The 20264-nt window shown below is 37.8% G+C and overlaps 1 protein-coding gene across 2 annotated transcripts in view; it reads left to right on the top strand.

Annotated features, from left to right (window-relative positions):
• The window catches only part of FMN2 (formin 2), a 229686-nt gene that overhangs the window by 184211 nt on the left and 25211 nt on the right, over positions 1 to 20264 (top strand). For both annotated transcript variants that reach the window (XM_034765035.1, XM_034765034.1), the window contains 2 exons: positions 4080 to 4131; positions 18680 to 18829. In XM_034765035.1, coding sequence (XP_034620926.1) covers positions 4080 to 4131; positions 18680 to 18829 — 202 coding nt within the window. The remainder of the gene's footprint in view (positions 1 to 4079; positions 4132 to 18679; positions 18830 to 20264) is intronic.

Raw genomic sequence — 20264 nt, 5'->3', positions numbered from 1 at the left:
GACCAAAAATGATAAGGTATTATAGGAAGTATAGGGCTTTACACTAAGGTAAGGCAAATGTAGATTAAATATAAGGAACATATCCTGATAAGAGCTTAAACAATGGAACACCCTGCCATGAGAAATCATGATGCACCATATATAGAAATATTAAAAAGATTAGATAGTCAATGTACAGTATGTATGAGGTTTAGGCACCTCATTTCATTTGTCCCATGAAAAGTCACTTTTTAGCTCTTGATTCTTTGATACCCAAGCAGTTTATGAAAAAGCCAGAATAGCCCCCACCCTTTGCCAATATTACCATTCGATATATTTCTGTTTTAAAGTAGATTTGTACTTACAATGCTATGTGAGCTGTTAAGTGCATGCAGACCCTTGTGAAATATTGAGAGTATGAAAGCAGCTAAATAAAAAATAAGTTCTGTTCCTAATCCAGGAGATAAAATTTAGGGATTATCATTTACTGGGGTAATGCATCCTTTAGGAGGAGTGAGCTGCAACTTTGAGACTGACCAGAAGGTTAGCGCCAAGGATTAGTTAAACTGTTAGAGGGAAGAGAAGATGATGACAACAACACATGTAATATTTTCATTATGGAGAAGATCACCAGCAAAAAACACCTATAGTATATGAGATCCATGTAATAATAGTGTGTAGTAAAGATATTTAAGATCTATTGATGAAAAGGACTACATGAGAGCTACATAGTAGAAAACACATGAAGGTGTCTGTTTTAATCTTGATGTAACTTGCTTTCATGGGTGTGTCACTTACCTTCATGTTACTGCAGAATCATTTTTGTGTTATTCTTTAACAGTTTAAAACACTTCACTTCTAGAAAGTTACGAGGGTAGGTAGACTGTGGGCCAGATTCTCAAGTGAGTTATGGCCTCCAGCACCTGCTTTAAGTATCATTAGGATGGAGGCTGAGGTCGGGGTAGCATGGGCCAGCCTTGAGGAACAGACTCTTACCCCCACCCCCAGAAACTCTGCCTTCCTCCTGTGCCCAGTAGTGGTCTAATACAGGAGAGATCTGTCTGTGCAGCTCTGACTACCATGTATGTATATATTTAAAACTTTTAACAAAAATATGCAGATTATGCCCTTGTGTCATTTAGGGACTTCTCAAAGTTCTGTTCTATGTATATTAGTCCTTTTTCTAAATGAAATATTAACAAGCACAAATCTCTGTAAAAAGCTATTTCCTCATCCCCCCCCCCCCCCCCCTTCCTCTGTGTGGATGTTCAGGATAACTACTTTTCTTGTCATTTTTTTTAAAGTTCTCCAGCATGGAGATGTTTTCAGTCATGCCTTGTTCAGCCTGAAGCACATTTTTATGGTGTAATATTGTTCATGCTTGAGCACTTTCAAACAGTAAATTGCAGAACATTTTCCCCATTTTTATATAGTAAACAATTGACCTGTAAGCTTGTATAAACCATCTAATGGGCAAAGAAGGGAAAAAACTCTGCCGCCAGCTTGAACAATCTTGTCAGAACCAAGTAATCTTGGAAATAGTGGGGAATGTTGTTTAGTTATGACTTTCAGATACTGTACAGGCATTTAAAAACCACTGACCTCAGCTTGTCAAACATTAACCAATCTAAGTTTTCTGCAGTGGATTTTAAGCGGATTAGAGGAGCCCAAGTTAAATGTTTCAGTAATAAATTATTTTTATTTTTAGAAGTTCTATATAGGGATACTTTGTAAACCGAAAGTGAGAGATTGGTGCGTTTGCTACACAGGGAGCTTTTCAACTATTTTGTTCAGTCTTCATCCACATTGTTTCACAATGAGTGTCACTTTAAGTTACAGGATCGAAGTTAGAAATATATATATTATTATAATGAAGCTCAGTTTAAACTGCCAAGTTTCACCTGGTTTCACATCTGAAGCCCTGCAAGGCTCTCATGTAAACCCGTAAGTCAGCCCAGGTTTAATCAACACTGGGCTCAGGTTCTCTCAAAAGCATTGTGAAGCTACACAAATGTTTATAAGAATCTGGGCTGAGTTTCAAGCTAGTAATGAAACCCATAATCAGGCAGGCTTCATGGGCTCTTCAAGTTTGCTGTGGTTTGTTTTTTAAACATTGAAATAGGGCCTGAACTTTCAGATAACTATTGCTAGAAATAATGCGTGTTACCACATGTAATCCTGTTGATCTCAACTCATGGTAGTAAGCACTACATCTATAGCAAGGGCTTCAGGGTCAGCCCTGTGATCTTTATGCTAAAAAGTATATAGCTGAATGGGTCGATACTGGAGTGGGAGCCATGAGCATGGATTCACATCCTGGCTTTAACTGGCTGTGTGACCATGGGCAAATCACTTTGCATCTCTCTTGCCCTCTGTAAAATAGGCACAGTAGTGCTAGCCCAACTCTGTAAAGTGTTTTGAGCTATATGGATGAAGGAATCCTCATTGGTGATTATTCTTACTACCAGTTTGAAATTCACTTTCCGCTCTGATCATTTCCGGCCAGAGTTGCAACTACTAATGGTTTCAGGATGCAGTAGCATCCTTTTGTAAATGTAGAAGTTAGTATTTCAAAAGGTGATTTACCTATAATGTGGGGGCAATATTGAGCAGCCATTATTAGATGAGCATGGCTGGCAGCAGTGAAGTGGTAAACTGAATGAAAAGTAAGAATTGTTTTAGATTTTTGCCATATGTTACAATCCTGTATAGAAATTCAACCTTGATGAAGAGAAGACTGAAGGGGGGTACATGATAACAGTTTTCAAGTACATAAAAGGTTGTTACAAAGCAGAGGGAGAAAAATTGTTTTTCTTAACCTCTGAGGATAGGACAAGAAGCAATGGGCTTAAATTGCAGCAAGGGAGGCTTAGGTTGGACATTAGGAAAAACTAAGCACTGGAATAAATTGCCGAGGGAGGTTGTGGAATCTCCATCATTGGAGGTTTTTAAGAGCAGGTTAGACAAACACCTGTCAGGGATGGTCTAGATAATACTTAGTCCTGCCATAAGTTCAGGGGACTGGACTAAATGACCTCTTGAGGTCCCTTCCAGTCCTATGATTCTATGACAACACAGAGCCTCCACGCCACTTAAGACCCACTTACACCCTCAAAGTAGGCTATGGAAATTACTCTGCAAGTCAGCAGACTTTTGCTTTGAGGGACCAAAGAGGGGAATCAGATTCCAGGTTGAAGGAATCTGTTAAAATACCCGTTAAAATAAATTGTGCATGATTTTTTGTTAGCCTTATGCATAGGAGTAAATTTAATCTGAGCTTACACATGCACATAGCAGTCATTCTGCTGTTCTTCAGAATGTAAAATCTCTGAGTTGAAATGTGTTGTGGTTTTGTGTGCCTTGTCTATCAAGACTCCTGCATAAATAAGATAAATTGGAATAAAATGAAAAGCAAAAGAAAATTAAAATTGGAAAATGGAGTCTTTACAAATTTATAGCAAATACAGCTCAGTGTTTTGAATTCTCTTTGTGAGCACCATTGTTGGCAAAATGATAGCTGTCTCTGACTGCGGGAATGAGACTCTCATTAACAATGCGCTAATTGTGGGGTTTGTACAGCCACTCATGTCCATTACTGGTTTGGATCCTGGATTTCCTAGAGATGCTTCTTTCCTAGGTTAGTCAGCTATGGGGCTTTTACTCACAGTCATCAAATGTAAATATTAGGGGGGCCTGGTTGGAGGGTATTTTTCAGTACTTCTTCCTGGAATATTATTTCCCTCTTGGTCCATAAGAGCACAAGAGTGTTGATTTTCAGGGGGCATTCCAAGGTCTTTCTCTTTAAGGCCTACTTATTTAAGCCTTTTCCATGATGTGGTCTCATTTATTTGTGTTAAATTGGGAGGCTATTTTTTTTTCCATCAAGCTCCTTTTGAGCTTATTCTTTTAAAATTGGGCTGTGTTCTAAAATTCATGGTTGATTTAGAATTAATATACTTGTCAATAAAACCTGACATGCGCATTCTTATAAATTGAAAGATAAATACTTTACAGGACATTTTCAACAAAAAGCATTTATCACTAAAGAAATTTGTGAGGTATTATTCTAGTAGCTAATCCATTTCCTGTCTGTTGTGCAGCTAAAATCGACCAAGAAAATGAAGAGAAGTTACTGACAGAAGCACATAAAAGGTGAGATGAACTAACGCAATAAAACTTTTTCCTTTGAATTTTCTGGATAGCAAAAAAATGCGTTCAAAAAATACAAGTGATATTTATTTGTCAGCTTTGTTTTGAACTTTAGAATAGAAAATCAAAACAACCCAAGCATGCACAGAAGACTATTATAACTAGAAATATACCCATCTTTGTTTTAAAAAAAGAAAAAGAAGAAAAAAAGACATTGGTGTATGAGTGAACTGTTTGAACCACACAAGATCTTAGGTGATTTAGTAGACATATAATATACACACACCCTTGCCATTATTCATTAAATACTGGTTTCTTCACTGATGAAATGTCTGCTGTACAAAATAATATTTTTTTAATATCAAGGATGGATATAATTAAATGTGATTTGATCTGTAAGAACTCAAATTCTTCTTCAAATGATTTTTGTGATGAAACCACAAATTTCACTACATATATGAGCAGTGTAAAAGTTTCAAAATCGGGAAAATTCCTCAACTGTGCTGTATTTCACAACTTGTAGTGTGTGTGAGGGGGTAACATGTATGTACACGTGTTTTTCAATGTTTGTTTAAATGTTGGTGTAAAAGGTGACGGGAGGAAAGATTACTTTGTCAGTCACAGTAAAGGACCAAAATGAAAAATAAGTAAACAAACACTGTTTATATTCTAGGATCTTCTGAGGAGACTGATAAATGCATTTGTTTACCTGGTTTTATTTGTGGTGTATAATTAATTTATTTTTACCCAGTACTAGTGAATGCAATTGGAACTTCTTATTAGATACAAGTGTGTAGGTTAACATGCTTTTTATAGGCTTTGCTAATTAAATGCAAGGACTTATGTCTCTTTTGGTGTTAAACCGTACTTTCTTTCCATAGAATTGTATTTAATTATCATCATAGCGCCAAAGTTATACCCAGTAAATAGAAAACCCCAGAACATAGTCAGCTTTGATTTGCTCTCATCTCTTTCAATTCAACTGGGAGAATATAGGATTGCTAAGTAGTGCAGCATAAATACTTTTGTGAGTGGGGCTCATGATGTGAAAATGGAACAAAAAATGTTACTTTAGCTCATCTGAAGCCATGGTAAATTATAAGTAAGACATAATTAAAATTATTTAGAGTTTTATAATTGCTAAACTGCAGGCTCAGGATCTTCAAAAGCTGTAACCCAAATCCCATAGTAAAACCCAACCTCTGGGTAAGCAAGTGAAATTTTTGAGCACTCCGACTGTATTGTTCTGTCAGGCTTCAAAGTTCACTTCCGAACCTAGCAAATCCCCAAGGATTCTGTCCAGGGACCCTGAGCCTCAGCACTGCCTTTGTTTCTGATTGGTTCCTCTTCCCTGCTTCCTCCCCATTTCCTTGCCAGCCTAGCTTCATTTGGAACTGTTCTAATGATGTGTGCCTGTGGCCATGGTTATGGCTACACCTAATGTCTATAGGGACAGTGGAAAAGAGAACAGAATGTCCATCACCATGGTCCTTCCTCTGGCCTTGTCTATTCCTGCCCACTAGCCCTCTCTCTCCCTCTCTCTGCAGAATCTAGATCCTACATAGGTTGGTGGGGAAAGGAATTATGCCTTATAAGCACATCATGCATGTGTCTAGCAAGGATGATCTGGGCTTTTAGCAGCCTTTATGTTGTATACAAAACAATGATGTTAAGACCCAAGATTTAATATTAAGAGACAGAATTTATTCTGTCCACTCACTAGCTATGGAAAAATACATTTACATGATAATATTTCTTTAACTTCCAGCCAGAAACACAGACTCTCTTTTTTGCTATAGCATAAGAATGTTAAAACTGGACAACTCCATAAAAATACAGAAACTCTAGGTAAAAAGCACTAGCAAAAATAATCTAATTTGAATAATGTTTTGGACTCAGTGCACCAATGTGTATTTTAAAAAAATACATTTCTCCCTTCTTTCCCTTCCCACTACTGAAATTCTCATTCAGCCACTAGAATAAAATTTTGCTAAGAATTTGAAGGCCGCTTCTTGGTCAATCTCCTTTGAATAGGATACATTCATTGCTAAAGTTTTCTTTAAATATCTTCGAAATAAAATGCTTGGATTTGAACTTTTTTAAAGGAGGAGAGCTTAGGAAAGCTAACTAAGAGATTAGTTACATTCTGTTAATCATAGGTAGAACAGCAATGCATTGGATGAATAGAGAAGTAAGTAGTACAAGAAAAAGTGATGGATTAGATGAAGCAAAATTAATGTGATTAATGTACTTGGATTTTTCTTTTTGAAGTGGTTAACTTCAGCCTATGTACAACTTAAAATCTACCTCATGATAGTATTTCTTTAACTTCTAGCAAGAAACACAGACTCTCCTTTTAGCTATAGCATAAAATGTTAAAAATTGACATCACCATAATAATACAGAAACTCTAGGTAAAAAGCACTTGCAAAAAAAAATCTAATTTGAATAATGTTTTGGGCTCAGTGCGACAATATGTACTTCAGAGAGCTGAGTTGTGCAATAGATGAGCTGAAATGGAAAGTTAATCTTCCACACAAAATAAAGACAAAGAAAATGGAATGTCTGCTCTAGAGACTCCATACAGTGTATAGCTGTTCATTTGTCACAAGTGAGAAAATGTTTAATCGGTTCTGAAATGATGTATTCTCTCTTTATTTATCATGTTTAGTGACTTTAAGAGTGTCAGTATGTAAAGTGTTTATCCAAGGAATGGATTTCTGGCACATGGATAAAATGAAAAGTGAAATGTTTAGCACACAATAGGCATATGTTCCAAGGTCTCTCTGAGTAAGTATCCTGAGATGAGAAGAAAGCACACAGGTCTGTGTTTATCTAGCTTACGCAGGCAGACAAGGAAGGCTCCAGCCTGATATTAACACTGAAGTGACATGGAATGTCTTCGCCATACCCCAAACAATTACATCACTCCCTTAACAATATTGATAAAGTGCAATAAAAAGGAACCTGGCACTTTCCAATTAGACCCTCATTCCTAAATACTTGTGAACCTGTCAAATACTTCACAAGTTAAAGCAGGAACCACTTTTTTTTTTTTTTTTTTTTTTTTTTGAGGGGGGAGAAGAGAGGGAGAGTGTTGGGAGGAGAAGGGCCAAGAATTATATGTTACATTGTTATCATTTTAAATAATCCTTAGGTAATTTAGGTTAAACACTTCTCATTTTGTCCTGCGGCCCACAGCAGTATGGCTGAAATACTGAACTTCTACTAGGGATGGATGGATGGATGGATGAAGTGACTCTCTACTCAAATTAGTAAAAAGCAACAGAGGGTCCTGTGGCACCTTTAAGACTACCAGAAGTATTGGGAGCATAAGCTTTCGTGGGTAAGAACCTCACTTCTTCAGATGCAAGAAGTGAGGTTCTTACCCNAGTACTGTATTTCAGTGACAATGACTGTCTGATATTGTGGGCATCTTTTTCCTGTAGTAAATTGTATGATCAAACCTTATCCCTTCTGAATTTCATTAAATTCAGTTTCCTTGCCCCCGCCCCCAAAAATGGCACTAAAATTTCTCTCCCCACTTCCAGAAAATAAAGGCCATGATTAAAAACTTTTCAGCAAGCAAAAATGTTCAGTAACTGAACACAAAGAAAAGGGCTGGGGGAAAGGAGAGGAAATTGTTCTTCGTGAAAACAAGGCCAAGTGTTTAATTTGAGTAGTATCAGAGGGGTAGCCCTGTTAGTCTGAATCTGTAAAAAGCAACAGAGGGTCCTGTGGCACCTTTAAGACTAAAAAAAGTATTGGGAGCATAAGCTTTCGTGGGTAAGAACCTCACTTCTTCAGATGCAAGAAGTGAGGTTCTTACCCACGAAAGCTTATGCTCCCAATACTTTTTTTAGTCTTAAAGGTGCCACAGGACCCTCTGTTGCTTTTTACAGATTCAGACTAACAGGGCTACCCCTCTGATACTACTCAAATTAAACACTTGGCCTTGTTTTCACGAAGAACAATTTCCTCTCCTTTCCCCCAGCCCTTTTCTTTGTGTTCAGTTACTGAACATTTTTGCTTGCTGAAAAGTTTTTAATCATGGCCTTTATTTTCTGGAAGTGGGGAGAGAAATTTTAGTGCCATTTTTGGGGGCGGGGGCAAGGAAACTGAATTTAATGAAATTCAGAAGGGATAAGGTTTGATCATACAATTTACTACAGGAAAAAGATGCCCACAATATCAGACAGTCATTGTCACTGAAATACAGTACTTATGATACAGAAGTTTCCTTCCTTTCTCTCCCCCCCCCCCCCCCCCACACACACACTTCATTGCAAGGTAGGAGCAGCAGCTATAGCATCATGTTACTGGCACATGGTCAGAGCTGTGCCCGGCCTTCATATCTTCTCATACGGGTTCTTGTAGAAGCAGGAGCTAAGTACTAAAGCCAGACAATTAATTTGCACTGAAAATTACTCAATTTCAGATGATTTATGTGGAGCCTCTGAAAATGATGTTGCTTGGAGCAGTGTATGTTTAGAGTCTTCTAGATTATTACACAGTGTATCCCTTCCAAATATTATAAACTATATTTTTATGTATATGTTTTCACTGTTTACTAGGATTGCAGGCAAAATGGTGATAAGATATGATTACAAGGAAGCATTCCCATTTAAGGGCTGCTTTCCTTAGGACTCCTTAGATGGCTGAAGGCTGTAGAAAAGAGCTTTACATATGCATTTTGCTACTGATCCCTAGTGAAGGCCAGATAGGCCAAAATGTTGGATTATCATCCTGGCTGAGTTACGTTGTGATTGATTTAAAATTATATGAAAATTTAGAATAAGTTCTGCTATGTGAAATTGAAATTTGCTCTGTGATGCAATAACAGATACTTGATTTATAATAAAAGGACAAATGAATGGTTTCTGCACACTAATGTAATTATTGGCAAGGGAATTTAGGATGAGTACAATTGGATATGGAACACCTGTCTACCCATTTCAGGATGTTTTTGTTTTGGTTTATTTTATTATTTGGTTCAGGTACTTCTACATTCCAAGCATTGCTAGGGTTTAAAGTGCTTCCCAAGTGCTGTCTCTCAGGCACCTCTTTGTTTTCAGAACTTTTTTTTTAATGCATTTAGCAATGTTATGTTGCTCTCTTTGCTGTAGCAACAGGTGAATTGTAGGAATGTTTACCTCCAAAATTCCCTGAGAAATAATGTAGGCCTAACAGGACAGTCCTTGCATGCAGAGAACTTCTATCAGCTTCAATGGCATTAGATATGGTAGGGACCAATACTTCGCACCTGCTCTTGTGCTGACAGGTTGATGACACCTTGAGTAATAACAAACCTGATAGTAGAATGGTACTGTTGAAAAGCAATACTAGAAATTTAGCACCTAAGTCTGGTAAGCCTTTAAAACCTTAAGCATTACTCCCACCCCGCTCTCTGCCACACAATGGTTTGGATTTCCTTCAGAGGTGATCTGCAAAGCTAAAATGTAATAGAATTAATGCTTGAAATATGTGTTGAAAGCTCCCACTAGCAAGGCTGAGAGTGGAGAGAGAGAGAGTGAGCAGAAAAAATAAAATTAAACTGAAAGGTCAGAGAATACGGTTGGACTCTTTCTTTCTCCTCTGGGTCCCTTTCACTACTGTTTTCCCTGCTGCCCATACCCTTGTGACCTTCCATTAATTGACAGTTGGTTCCTTCCCTGTTGGATCTCCTTCTCACTTGGTGGCTCGTATTACTGGTGTGAGTTACATACAGTAGGAATTTACACATCATAGCTATATATTTAATTTTATTAGGGGACTTCAAGTGCTAACACAAACATGTATCAAATCTCACTCTGGGACAAGGCTTAGAAGTACCAATTTTATGCCATCAAAAATCGTTGCTTCTTGGAATAGCTAGTTCTAAGACTCATAAGGAGGGTCTATTCTTAGCTCTACAGTAAATGAGATGCAGGAGTTAGTTCAAGAAGCAATTATAGTGGAAATACTAAGCAATAGTGACACCAATATAATTAAAGTCAATATGTTTGAGGTAAGAATCATGCTGAAAATTAGCACTGTGGCACTGAGCTTTTAGAAAAGGAGTTTAAAAAAACAAAACAAAACAAGGAGTTAGTCAAAAAAAGGCTCTAATTGCAGAAATTAAAATCCTTAGTTCCAGCATGTTTATTTTTTTGATAACCACTGCATGTTCAGCAAGTGGTTTCACTACAGTGATGCCAAGATTGTTTGCTTGAGAGATTACAGATGAATTCGAATATGATTAATCATATTTTTCTTGCAGCATGCATCACCTTGTGGTTATGTAATGCCAATGAACCCCAATCATCGACAGACAGAATCGAACCGGGGACCTCTGGAGCTTAGTGCATGAGCCTCTAGCGCATGAGCTAAAAGCCAACTCGCTGTTAGCTAAGGCTGTAGAGCAGACTCATTTTATCTCTTTAAGTGGTCTCTATGCCACTAGATGGGACAGAACACCACACCCAAGAGGTGTGTGGGTTACACTTGCATGCATTGAAAGTTATCTTCCATCACATTGCCCAATTGGCAAGTTTAGCTAGATTCTTCTGTAGTTCCTCACAGTTTAGTCTTGTCTAACCTAGATAATTTTTTCATCCACATTTTTGTTGGAAAGTGGAGCAGGAAGAGAAGAAAATGGAGTAGGAAGAGTAGATATGTCCCTGCAGGCATTGCTCTTTTCCCTTCTGCTGTAATAACCATCTTATGGGCTAGATCCTGATCTAAATCCCAAGGTCCGGGGCACACCAGCTAAGTTAGACAATTGCAAGAAATGTGGTTTAATTAGGCCACAACTTTATTAATTTAACTCATCTGGGACATATCCACCAAAAACCTGTACAGTGCAGGTCATCATTCCTTCCTTGTTTCCACCTGGTGGAGGCATGCTGTCAGCCCAGTTTTCTTCCATGGCAGGTCCCCAGCCCATTGTAGAGACCTCACCATCCTCCCCTGGTAGAACATGAGGGGTAAGAGGCTGATGGAAAAGCACTGTCTCCTCACTATACCAAACATTAGGAGCCCCAACTCTGTTACCCAGCTTCTTTAGGGGATGCCAGGCATTAGCCAAAGCTGTGTTTAATGTTGTATGTATATTGAATCTAATAGGATACATGTGGAGCTTTCTACTTATATATTTAAAGAAATTGATGTCCCTCATCCTGCAGAGACATCCAGTATCCACAGAGACATTGGGGTTCACCAGCATGGAGCATCTTTCAAGACTGGGCCTATGTCAATAAAATAAATTACTCAAAATAAAACAAAAAATATTATGTGGAAAGTCACTTCATGTCTCACACACACAACTCCTTTAAAAATGGTAGCCTTATGGTACGTCTACACAGCATAAAAAAACTCCAAACCCAACCCTGCAGCAGCGAGTCTCAGAGCCCAGTCAACTGATTCTGGCATACCGGGCTTGCACTACAAAACTAAAAAATAGCAGCAAAGATATTCAGGGCTGGGTTGGAGCCCAGGCTCTGAGACTCAGGCGGGTGGAGGGGTGTCTCAGAAGCTGGGCTCCAGCCTAAGTGGGGAAGCATACATTGCTATTTTTAGCCCTGTAGCATACGCCCCAATAGCCCAACTCAGTTGGCTGTGGCTCTGAGTTTCACTGTCATGAGTCGCTTTGGTTTTGGTTTTGATTTATTTTCAGTGTAGACATGCATTTAAATGCACTAGGTTGAGAAGATAAGGTATGTTAGCAGAACAGCTGGAGGAAAGTTGGAACTTAATATGAGGTAAATACCTTTAGCTTGCTGCCATGAGACCAACAGATTGTGGATCAGACCCACTACTATTTGGGTCAATAGGCACCTCATTGTGCAAGTTAAACTGGCTAAGGGATCATTAAATATAATTGAAGCTCATATGTTAATCTTAACATACATCTTCTCCTGACTTTCAAAGATGGATGTACATGAATGTATCACAAATGGACAGTTAAGCACACAGCTTACCATGTTTCCACGTAACTCAACAGGTGTGCACAATAGTGGTGGTTGTGTGACTGTTAAGTTGCAGACATCAAACTGGAAAAAGAGGCCAGATAAGTCATTGTTTCATCACCTGAGGATTCCTCTACATCAGGGTCGTTCAAAACAGCCAAAAGGAGGGCTAAGGTTGTGGTCCAGGGTTTTGACAGCTGTTACAGAATATCAAAAAACATATATTGAATAAAAAGAAATAATTTAGCATTCTCTTCACAACTTACCTTTATTTAATTAGAAAACTTTCACAGCCCTGGACCCAGAGATCCTATTCTTATTTATAGAGCAGGTACAGCACTGGCAATGACATTGCAAGATTCCCCAAAGTGCCCTACCAAAATATCTCAATCCTGAGCTAAAGGGGCTAATTCTAGGGTTGAAAAGGTAGGTTACTCTCCATGCTCACTTCACTCTTCGGCCTCTGAGAGTTCCAACAAGATTGCTGCTTTGTTCCAGTCGTGGTTGTAGATTTTGTATAATGGACTTTGTCCAGGGGAAACTAGACTGAGGAAGCCAACAACCACTGGATGGCTTCAGGCATTAGATTACTGGCCTGGGCTGCATTTGCATTGGTATTCTAGAGATGAAAGACATAATCCATTAGCAACATCCTGAGTCAATCAGTCCCCTGCAAATTGTAACTTTTCCAAAGAAATGATTATAAAATAGCTTAGATTCTGAATGTTGCATGTTGAATGTAACGATTCTCTGCCACTTACACTGTATGTTCTGTGACAGTTGCTGAATCTGTAAGTGTTGCTGAATCTGCTACAGTCATTATAAAGTATAACTTATAAATATTTATGTTGTGCAATTATATTATTTATTCATTTATGCTTTTGATACTATCAGTTGTTATAATTAAGCATTAAGGATGTTGAGTGTTCATTGTTATATTAAGAATAGAAAAATACCACAAAATACTAGTCTGCCACAATATAATTTCTTGGCCTTCCGCTTTTATGATTTATGTTGGGTGGTGGCTGGCATAGGAGTACTCTGTGAAGATATTCCTCCAAAGCAATTTCTCCCCCTAAATACGAAGTTGTTTGATTTTTTTTTCTTTATTGGAGCAATAAAACATTTTTTGCATTCAGTATACATTTATGGGATGGAAGGGGTGGAGATGAGGAAGATGATTTAGAATGAAAAACATTGCAAACATTTGGAAACTTTTTATGGGGGGCAGGGGAGAAACTTGAGACCTTAGTTTGTTCTCTAAAGAACAAAATTACAAAAACCATAGTTACACAATATAAATCGGCAAAAGCAAGGGAAGATTGATGGTTCCTGGCAGTTAATTTAAAGTGGTATGTTAACTTGGCTTTGTTTTTAATACAATAATACTGTTTTCTGCCTAACAAAACAAAATTTGCTTATAAAATTTTGAATGCTTGATTTTTTTTCCCTATACTTGTGTTTACAATCAAATTTCCCCACTTTTCATTATGCAGGACAAGGATGGCAATAGGTGGAAATGTGTAAAAACAGTGTATGAAAATGCACTCATAACCTTGAAACCACAATAAAAAGGGAACCTGAATGAAATATACCAACTTGTCCAAGTGACTGTTTGGGATCCTGTTTCTCCCAGTCTTTTATCTCAGAAACTAGGAGGCCAGCCCCTTTTATCCTTTTTTTGAAGCAGGACCCAAGAGGAAAGAGGCTTAATTCCACCTGCTAGAGCTGCTGAGAGCCCTCCAAATCATAAGCCTAACCTTGATCAGATAGATGGAGTTTCCATGGTTACATGTTCTCACTAATATGTTTATACTATATGAGCTGTATATTCTATACAAGAGACAACTGAATATTAGTCATTGCTTTTGCCTCTAAACAAAATGATGCTGAGAGGGGTTAATAATGACAATTCATTTGACTAACTTTCCAGAAAGCAGCCACTAACTGCTAGCTATACACTGTACTCTTGTTTTCATGTCTCACCTTAAATCCAAAGGGCCAAATTTTGCCCTTATAATGGACTTATAAAGCCTCACTACACAAGTTAGGCCTTAATATAATACAACTCATGTCAAATTTAAATAGAGCAATAAGTTGCATGCATTTGTATACTGTCTTGTTGATTACATCTAGCTGTTCTTCTCCCTCTCCAAACATACCTACACTTCCCCTTACTCGACCTTAGTTATTAGCTGTTTTACCTGTGACTTTAATCACTGGATAGCATGTACTTTATGAAGTAGGTAGACCTACTATCTGAATCAGGGAATGCTTCTGGAACCCAAAAGCCTCACAACTGCTACCATGGGGGAAAATCCCATGAGGTAATGTCAATTAATTAAACTCAAATTTACTAAAGTGAGTAGCAACTTCAGGGCATATCAATAGCAGCTGATCATTTAGACTCCAAAACCTGAGGTATCAGGAGCATCCAAGTAAAGCTGCAGATAAAATCCTTCATTTGTTGTTAAACAATCTAGAATCATCTTCATGCTCTTAAATCCATGTTTAGATTGATCACTGCTGCTATGATGTGCCTGCAGGTGTTTTGTTTTGTGTGTTTGGACTTGGGATGTAGAGCGAGAGAGAGAGTGTGGGTTAACCATCTCTCAGTAAGGTCAGCCAGGAATAATGTCACTGCAAGTGACATTCAAACTATGTCTCTAGACCTACAGTTACCTTTATTTGTTGGCTGCTGGAGCCTGGGTAGCCCCTTCTGAGGAGACTCTGCAGCTGTTTCTTCATTGCTGAGTAGCACTAATTCTGATTCATTTCTTAAAAGTGCCAATTTGTTGGTTTGTTCCTCCATTCCTCTTCCTTCAGCAATAGGCACTCTCATATCATCCACAAATTAAGAGAGCAATCTCCATACACACACATTTTGTTGGTATTGATAAATTGGCCAGATGAACAGATAGTTGTCCAATCAATGTATGACACATGGCAGACCTGAATTTGAATCATTGTGAGCTGCTGTAGTGTGTTAACTGGAGAACAAAATGATAAAGCAATCTATGGCTTGTTCACAAAATATTTCTAATTGATTTGACCCAGTAGGTAGACATGCTGGTGGAGAGTAGGTTTAAAGATGTGATTGTCAGGTTTTTCTAATAATGCTGATTGTTAGATTTAGTTGTTTTATGTAGTTGAATATCTGGAGAAAAATGCACAATAGCATAGGTGTAAAATAAGTAGCATGTAGCAAGGTCTAGGATGTTTTTCTGAAATGTGCCTGGAAATGAAACAATTAAGTTTCTAGAGACTAGATTGGGGGGCGGAAAGACTGGGGGAGGGAGGGAAGCTAACCACTTTCCCTAATCTAACTTCCTTATTTATTTTCTCAGAAACCACCACCTTCACAGATTTAGCAGATTTAAAGACATTTAAATGTTCTTTGGGGCCAGTGTGGGGAATATGAAAACCTATTTAAAATCCTTTTAACAGATATTTGGCCTTTGCCCTGTCTGGATAAGGCAGCAGTGTGAACATCAATGCCTTATTTTTAATCAGGCTTGAAAAGTCACACTGACTGGAACAAAGCCACTGACCTCCTGTACCTCTATTAATCCTTGAAAATAACCCTAACCCTCTTCTCTCCCACCTTCTCTGACACACAGATTTTGTGTTGTTTTGAAACATGACTTAGTAGTATGGGGGACTTAGGCACCTTTCATCTGATGAACTCATAGTGCTTTATGAACATTAAGCAAGTTTCACAACACCTCTTTGGAGTAGTACGTATACCCATTTCACAGATACGGTAGGTGAGGCACAGGGAGCTTATATGACTTTCACAAGGTCATATGTTACTGAAACAGATTTGGAAATGGAACCCAGGGGTCTTGAGTCCCAATCCCCTACTCTGACTACCATACACATGCTGCACATGTAGCTATAAGCACTACTGGAATGTGTTTTGCTTCAGGGTTTGTTAAAGGACCAACAAAGCACTTGGATGAGTTGCCCTGCTGAAATGCAATGTAGAAGGTATCTGTTGTGTGGCTCAGTAATGTGGTCTGAAATGACAATATCCCCTCCTAACCTTATGGGTTTATTTGCAGCTTTGTCTAAATCCCTTTTTGTAATTGAGACATAAACTGAATGTCCCTTCCAAAGTCAGCTTTGAGGTCTCTCTATTTTAACATATGTAATCTTATGGATTTCAAAATCTGATATTCACAGAGTATGCTAATATAAACAAGTTACTCCTTCCCAAATTTCTGGGGATCTAGGGTCACTTCTCCCTTGCTTTATCTTGATCTTTTGCTTTTCATATCAGAATCTTACCACCTTCTCTTTCAAGATACAATAAGGAGAACATCAAAATACCTCTGACTGAAGAAGTTGAAATGATTACTTTGGATTTTTTTCACCTGTGCTACCAGGATAACTAGCTAGATTCCTGGGGCTTCCTGCTTTTAGGCCCAACTGTGTCGCAGGTTGTGTCTTCTGCATTTGCACGAACAGGTGTTAGAAAAATGGCACATTAACTGACAATCTGCCAAGCTTCTGGTCTTTCACATTTTACAAGCAGCTTAATTTCCCCTTCCCTCAAATTGGTTGCCATGGGAGGTGATCAATCTGGCAGGGGACTTGCATTTTGCTGTAACTGACTGGAAGAAGGAATGCCATTAGCCGGAGTTAAACCTAGATATATGGCTGAATTGGCTATACTGGTGGTTCCCAGCAAGATTAGCAATGATCAGAGGAAAAGCCTCACTAACTCCCTTTGATCCCATGGATTGTTAATGAAAGCCTTCATGTCTTCTGTAAATGTTAGTACCATTTATCAAACTCAAACACATATTTGTTGGAATTTCATTCTGGCCTGGCTCCCTGTTTGATGAGATAGTTTCATGTAGAGGTATTATAGCTCGTTACCTCAAATTTAAACATATTCCTTGAGATGACTGTTTTTCATTCTCTTGTGATGTTCATCTTCTAGTCAGCATGATAATGTTTTTTGCAGATCAGTCCTTTCGCTACTAGGGTTCCCTTGTTTCATGCTATAATTGGGTCTGATATCCCTGTGTCATTTGTTGGAGCCTCTTTGCCTAGGTGTTTGTCAGAACAGAGCCTCTTCTTTCTTTGAGCTTCTGATTTTTCTGTGTTTTGCAAACACAGAAGGGTCTTTAAGTAGCTTACTCAAAAATGGCCACTGACTCAAAAGGTGCTTGAAGATTCCCATGCCATCCTGTAATGCCCGTCACTCTGCATATGCTTTTGATTAGCTGGCTGGCATGTGCACTAACTGTCCTAGCACTCTTGCTGTAACTATTATTAAGGTAATCAGTCAGTTGGTTCAGTTGGTGAAATCCTAACCACATTGAAGTCAATGCCAAAATTTCCTTTGTTTTCAACGGGGCCAAGATTTCATTCTGTGACTAATATGATCTCACTATGTAAGGTTCATAAAATGTTATTGCATGGGTGGCTGAATAGTAATCTGAATTACGACGGGGGACACCAATCTGGTTCCCTGTCTGTCTCTTCTCTCTTTTTTTAGTGTCCATTGCTCTACTGTCGTCTTGTGCCATTCTTCTGCACCCCAAACCAGCAGGCTTTGGAAGTGTTACACAAATATTGTAACACAAAAATAAAAAAAAAATTCTGAATTGTATTCTGAGCCATTTTGTTGTCCACAACATTTTTTCACAAACTGGCCATTTTTTTCATAGAAACAAGTGAAAATTTAAATTCTCATATTTTGATGTAATAATTGTATGAAGAATATTTTGAATTTTGAACATGTTGGCATTTTAATTACAAATAAAATTGATGAGATTTCAATAAAATTATTATACACCTATTCCTTGAGATAACTTTATCCTTTTGAATTGAAATTCCTAATTTTTTTTTCCACGTGAGACCATTTTTTTTTTTTTTTTAAATTTGGGACTAAGGGAGAGAAGCTGTAATTATGGGGGTTTTCAAATTTCATTGAAATCACAGCCATTGTGCTAAATCTTGGTATGTAGCCCCCTGTATCCTTCACGAGCAATTCTTGCTTGCACTTCAGCTCTACATACGCTACTTTGTCATCTATGCTAGCAATATCTATGTTCAGAAATGGGTGTCAAACACAGTTATGTCAGAATCATGATTGATAAGTATTTTCTAGCATGACTGTTGCTACCAGTTTTGCTATTGTCTAGGGTAGAAAATAATTGTTTTAACACCACCTTTCTATGGACTGTTCCACCTAGATTGTCTATTGTATTGTGTCATAGTGAAAGACTGTGGTTAGAACTGCTTTAGATTTCAGCTCTGTTTTGAAAATGGTTTCAAATATAATAAAAATGCAATGCGAGGAAAGGAGTTAAGGTCTGGCTTTGCTGGGCTCCAAAGAGAGTACATTCATTCTTGGCTTTAGAATGGACAATGCTTTTGTTAAAAACCGTGTGTGAGATTAAATATCAAACCCCAACCCTTGCTGAGGAAATATATTAGAATATGTACAGGAAAACATCAGAGCTAGATAATCTCTATATTTCACTCCTATTACCTATAGCAATTGTGTATTATGCCAGGTTTTGGATGCAGAAAGAAAATTCTATATCAATAGATAATAAAATACTTGGTGGTTTTGTTGTCTTTGGCAGCTTTTTGGAAACTGCAGCCTATTTCTGTATGAAACCAAAAATGGGAGAGAAGGAAGTGTCACCTCATGCTTTCTTCAGTATTTGGCATGAATTCAGTTCTGACTTCAAAGACCTCTGGAAGAAGGAAAACAAACTTATTTTGCAAGAAAAGTAGGTGTCTTCATTTTTACAATGACTGTTAATATTCTTTCTAAAAGAGTATTATTAGGAGCAATATCTCAGGGAAAAAAATCAACGTGGGCATAAAAATACATCTAATGTCTTTCAAATAGCTTCTGATGCAAACTTTTATTGAAATGTTTTTTTATAAGTCATGAAGTCTACTAATGAGTAAAAATTTCAGTTTGCGCTAAACTTTTTCTGTCTTTTTCCACATGACCATGAATGATGCATTAGAGCATGTAATTGATACATCACTATTAATCCAGACAATGAAATCTTGTTCACTTAAGTCCTGAAAGTCATTGAGAGGTTTTTCCTGCATATGTTATAGTGAGTCATAGACAGGGCCCGGTATCCAGATATGATATCCTAAAATATTTGACCTATTATGGCAGGGGGAGACAAAAATCTAGCAAGGTCATCCCACAAAGAGAACCAAAACAAACAAAATACCCAAACTCTACTTTTTTGAGCTTTCTTGCACCATGATAGAAATAAGGCATGATCACTTTAAAAAAAGTGGCATAACTGCCTGTGTCTTCTGAAACCCTCTGGTTTGTGTGTATAACAGGTGCCCCTTTGTGCCGATCCACAGATGATGTAGGTCTGTTACAGCTCTCAGCTAGAAAATCTTGGCTCTTTAGCTCAAGCTAGTATGTTGGTTAAGATTGTGACTGTCAAATAAGTGGGAGCTTGTCCAGTCATTCTAACATGCACTTTGAAGTGGATTACACCTTACATTAGAGGAGCTACGAAGTCTATTGTATGCTGTATATAGTTATCATTTTTGGTAACTCTGTGAACATAAGAATGTTGCTATGATTTAATAAATGTCAAAATAAAATGAAATTTTACAGATGTAGGCCCCGAAACAGCAAATGTTTATAGACATGCACAACTTTACACATACAAGTAATCTCAATGACTTCCATGGGAAGTTAATGAAATTACTCACATTAGCAAAATTTGTCATGTAAGTTTTATTTAGGCACATAAATAAAAAGGGCTTGCTTTTCAGAAGGGCTGAGCATGCATAATTCCCACTGAAATTAGATTACTGAGTGGCTAACGACAATGGAAACTGTTGGGACCTAGCACCTAGAAAATCAGGTAGCTAAGTCACATTATTGATTTTTAAGTAAAGGGGAAAATATTTTAGAGTGAATGCCCTTTTCACAATTAAGAAAACAAAGACTGGACTCTGATTCTATTGCAAATTTATGGAGCAAATATTTACACAGTGCAGGTACTTACTGGATGGAGGTGCACTTCATAGTACTGCTTGTCTGAAATGATTTCATATACTTAAATATCTCTCTTTAGTATTTAACTTCAGCCCAAGTTCATTCTGTCTGCAGTTTCCCATGCTGGGATATAGCTGCCAAAAGATTATGTTGTGTTTCCATGTATTTTTTATAAAATT

The sequence above is a fragment of the Trachemys scripta genome, chromosome 3 (genome assembly GCF_013100865.1).
Source record: "Trachemys scripta elegans isolate TJP31775 chromosome 3, CAS_Tse_1.0, whole genome shotgun sequence".
Classification (NCBI taxonomy): domain Eukaryota; kingdom Metazoa; phylum Chordata; order Testudines; family Emydidae; genus Trachemys; species Trachemys scripta.
Note: the sequence above shows the minus strand (reverse complement) of the source record. Positions and strands in the feature narration are given on the sequence as shown.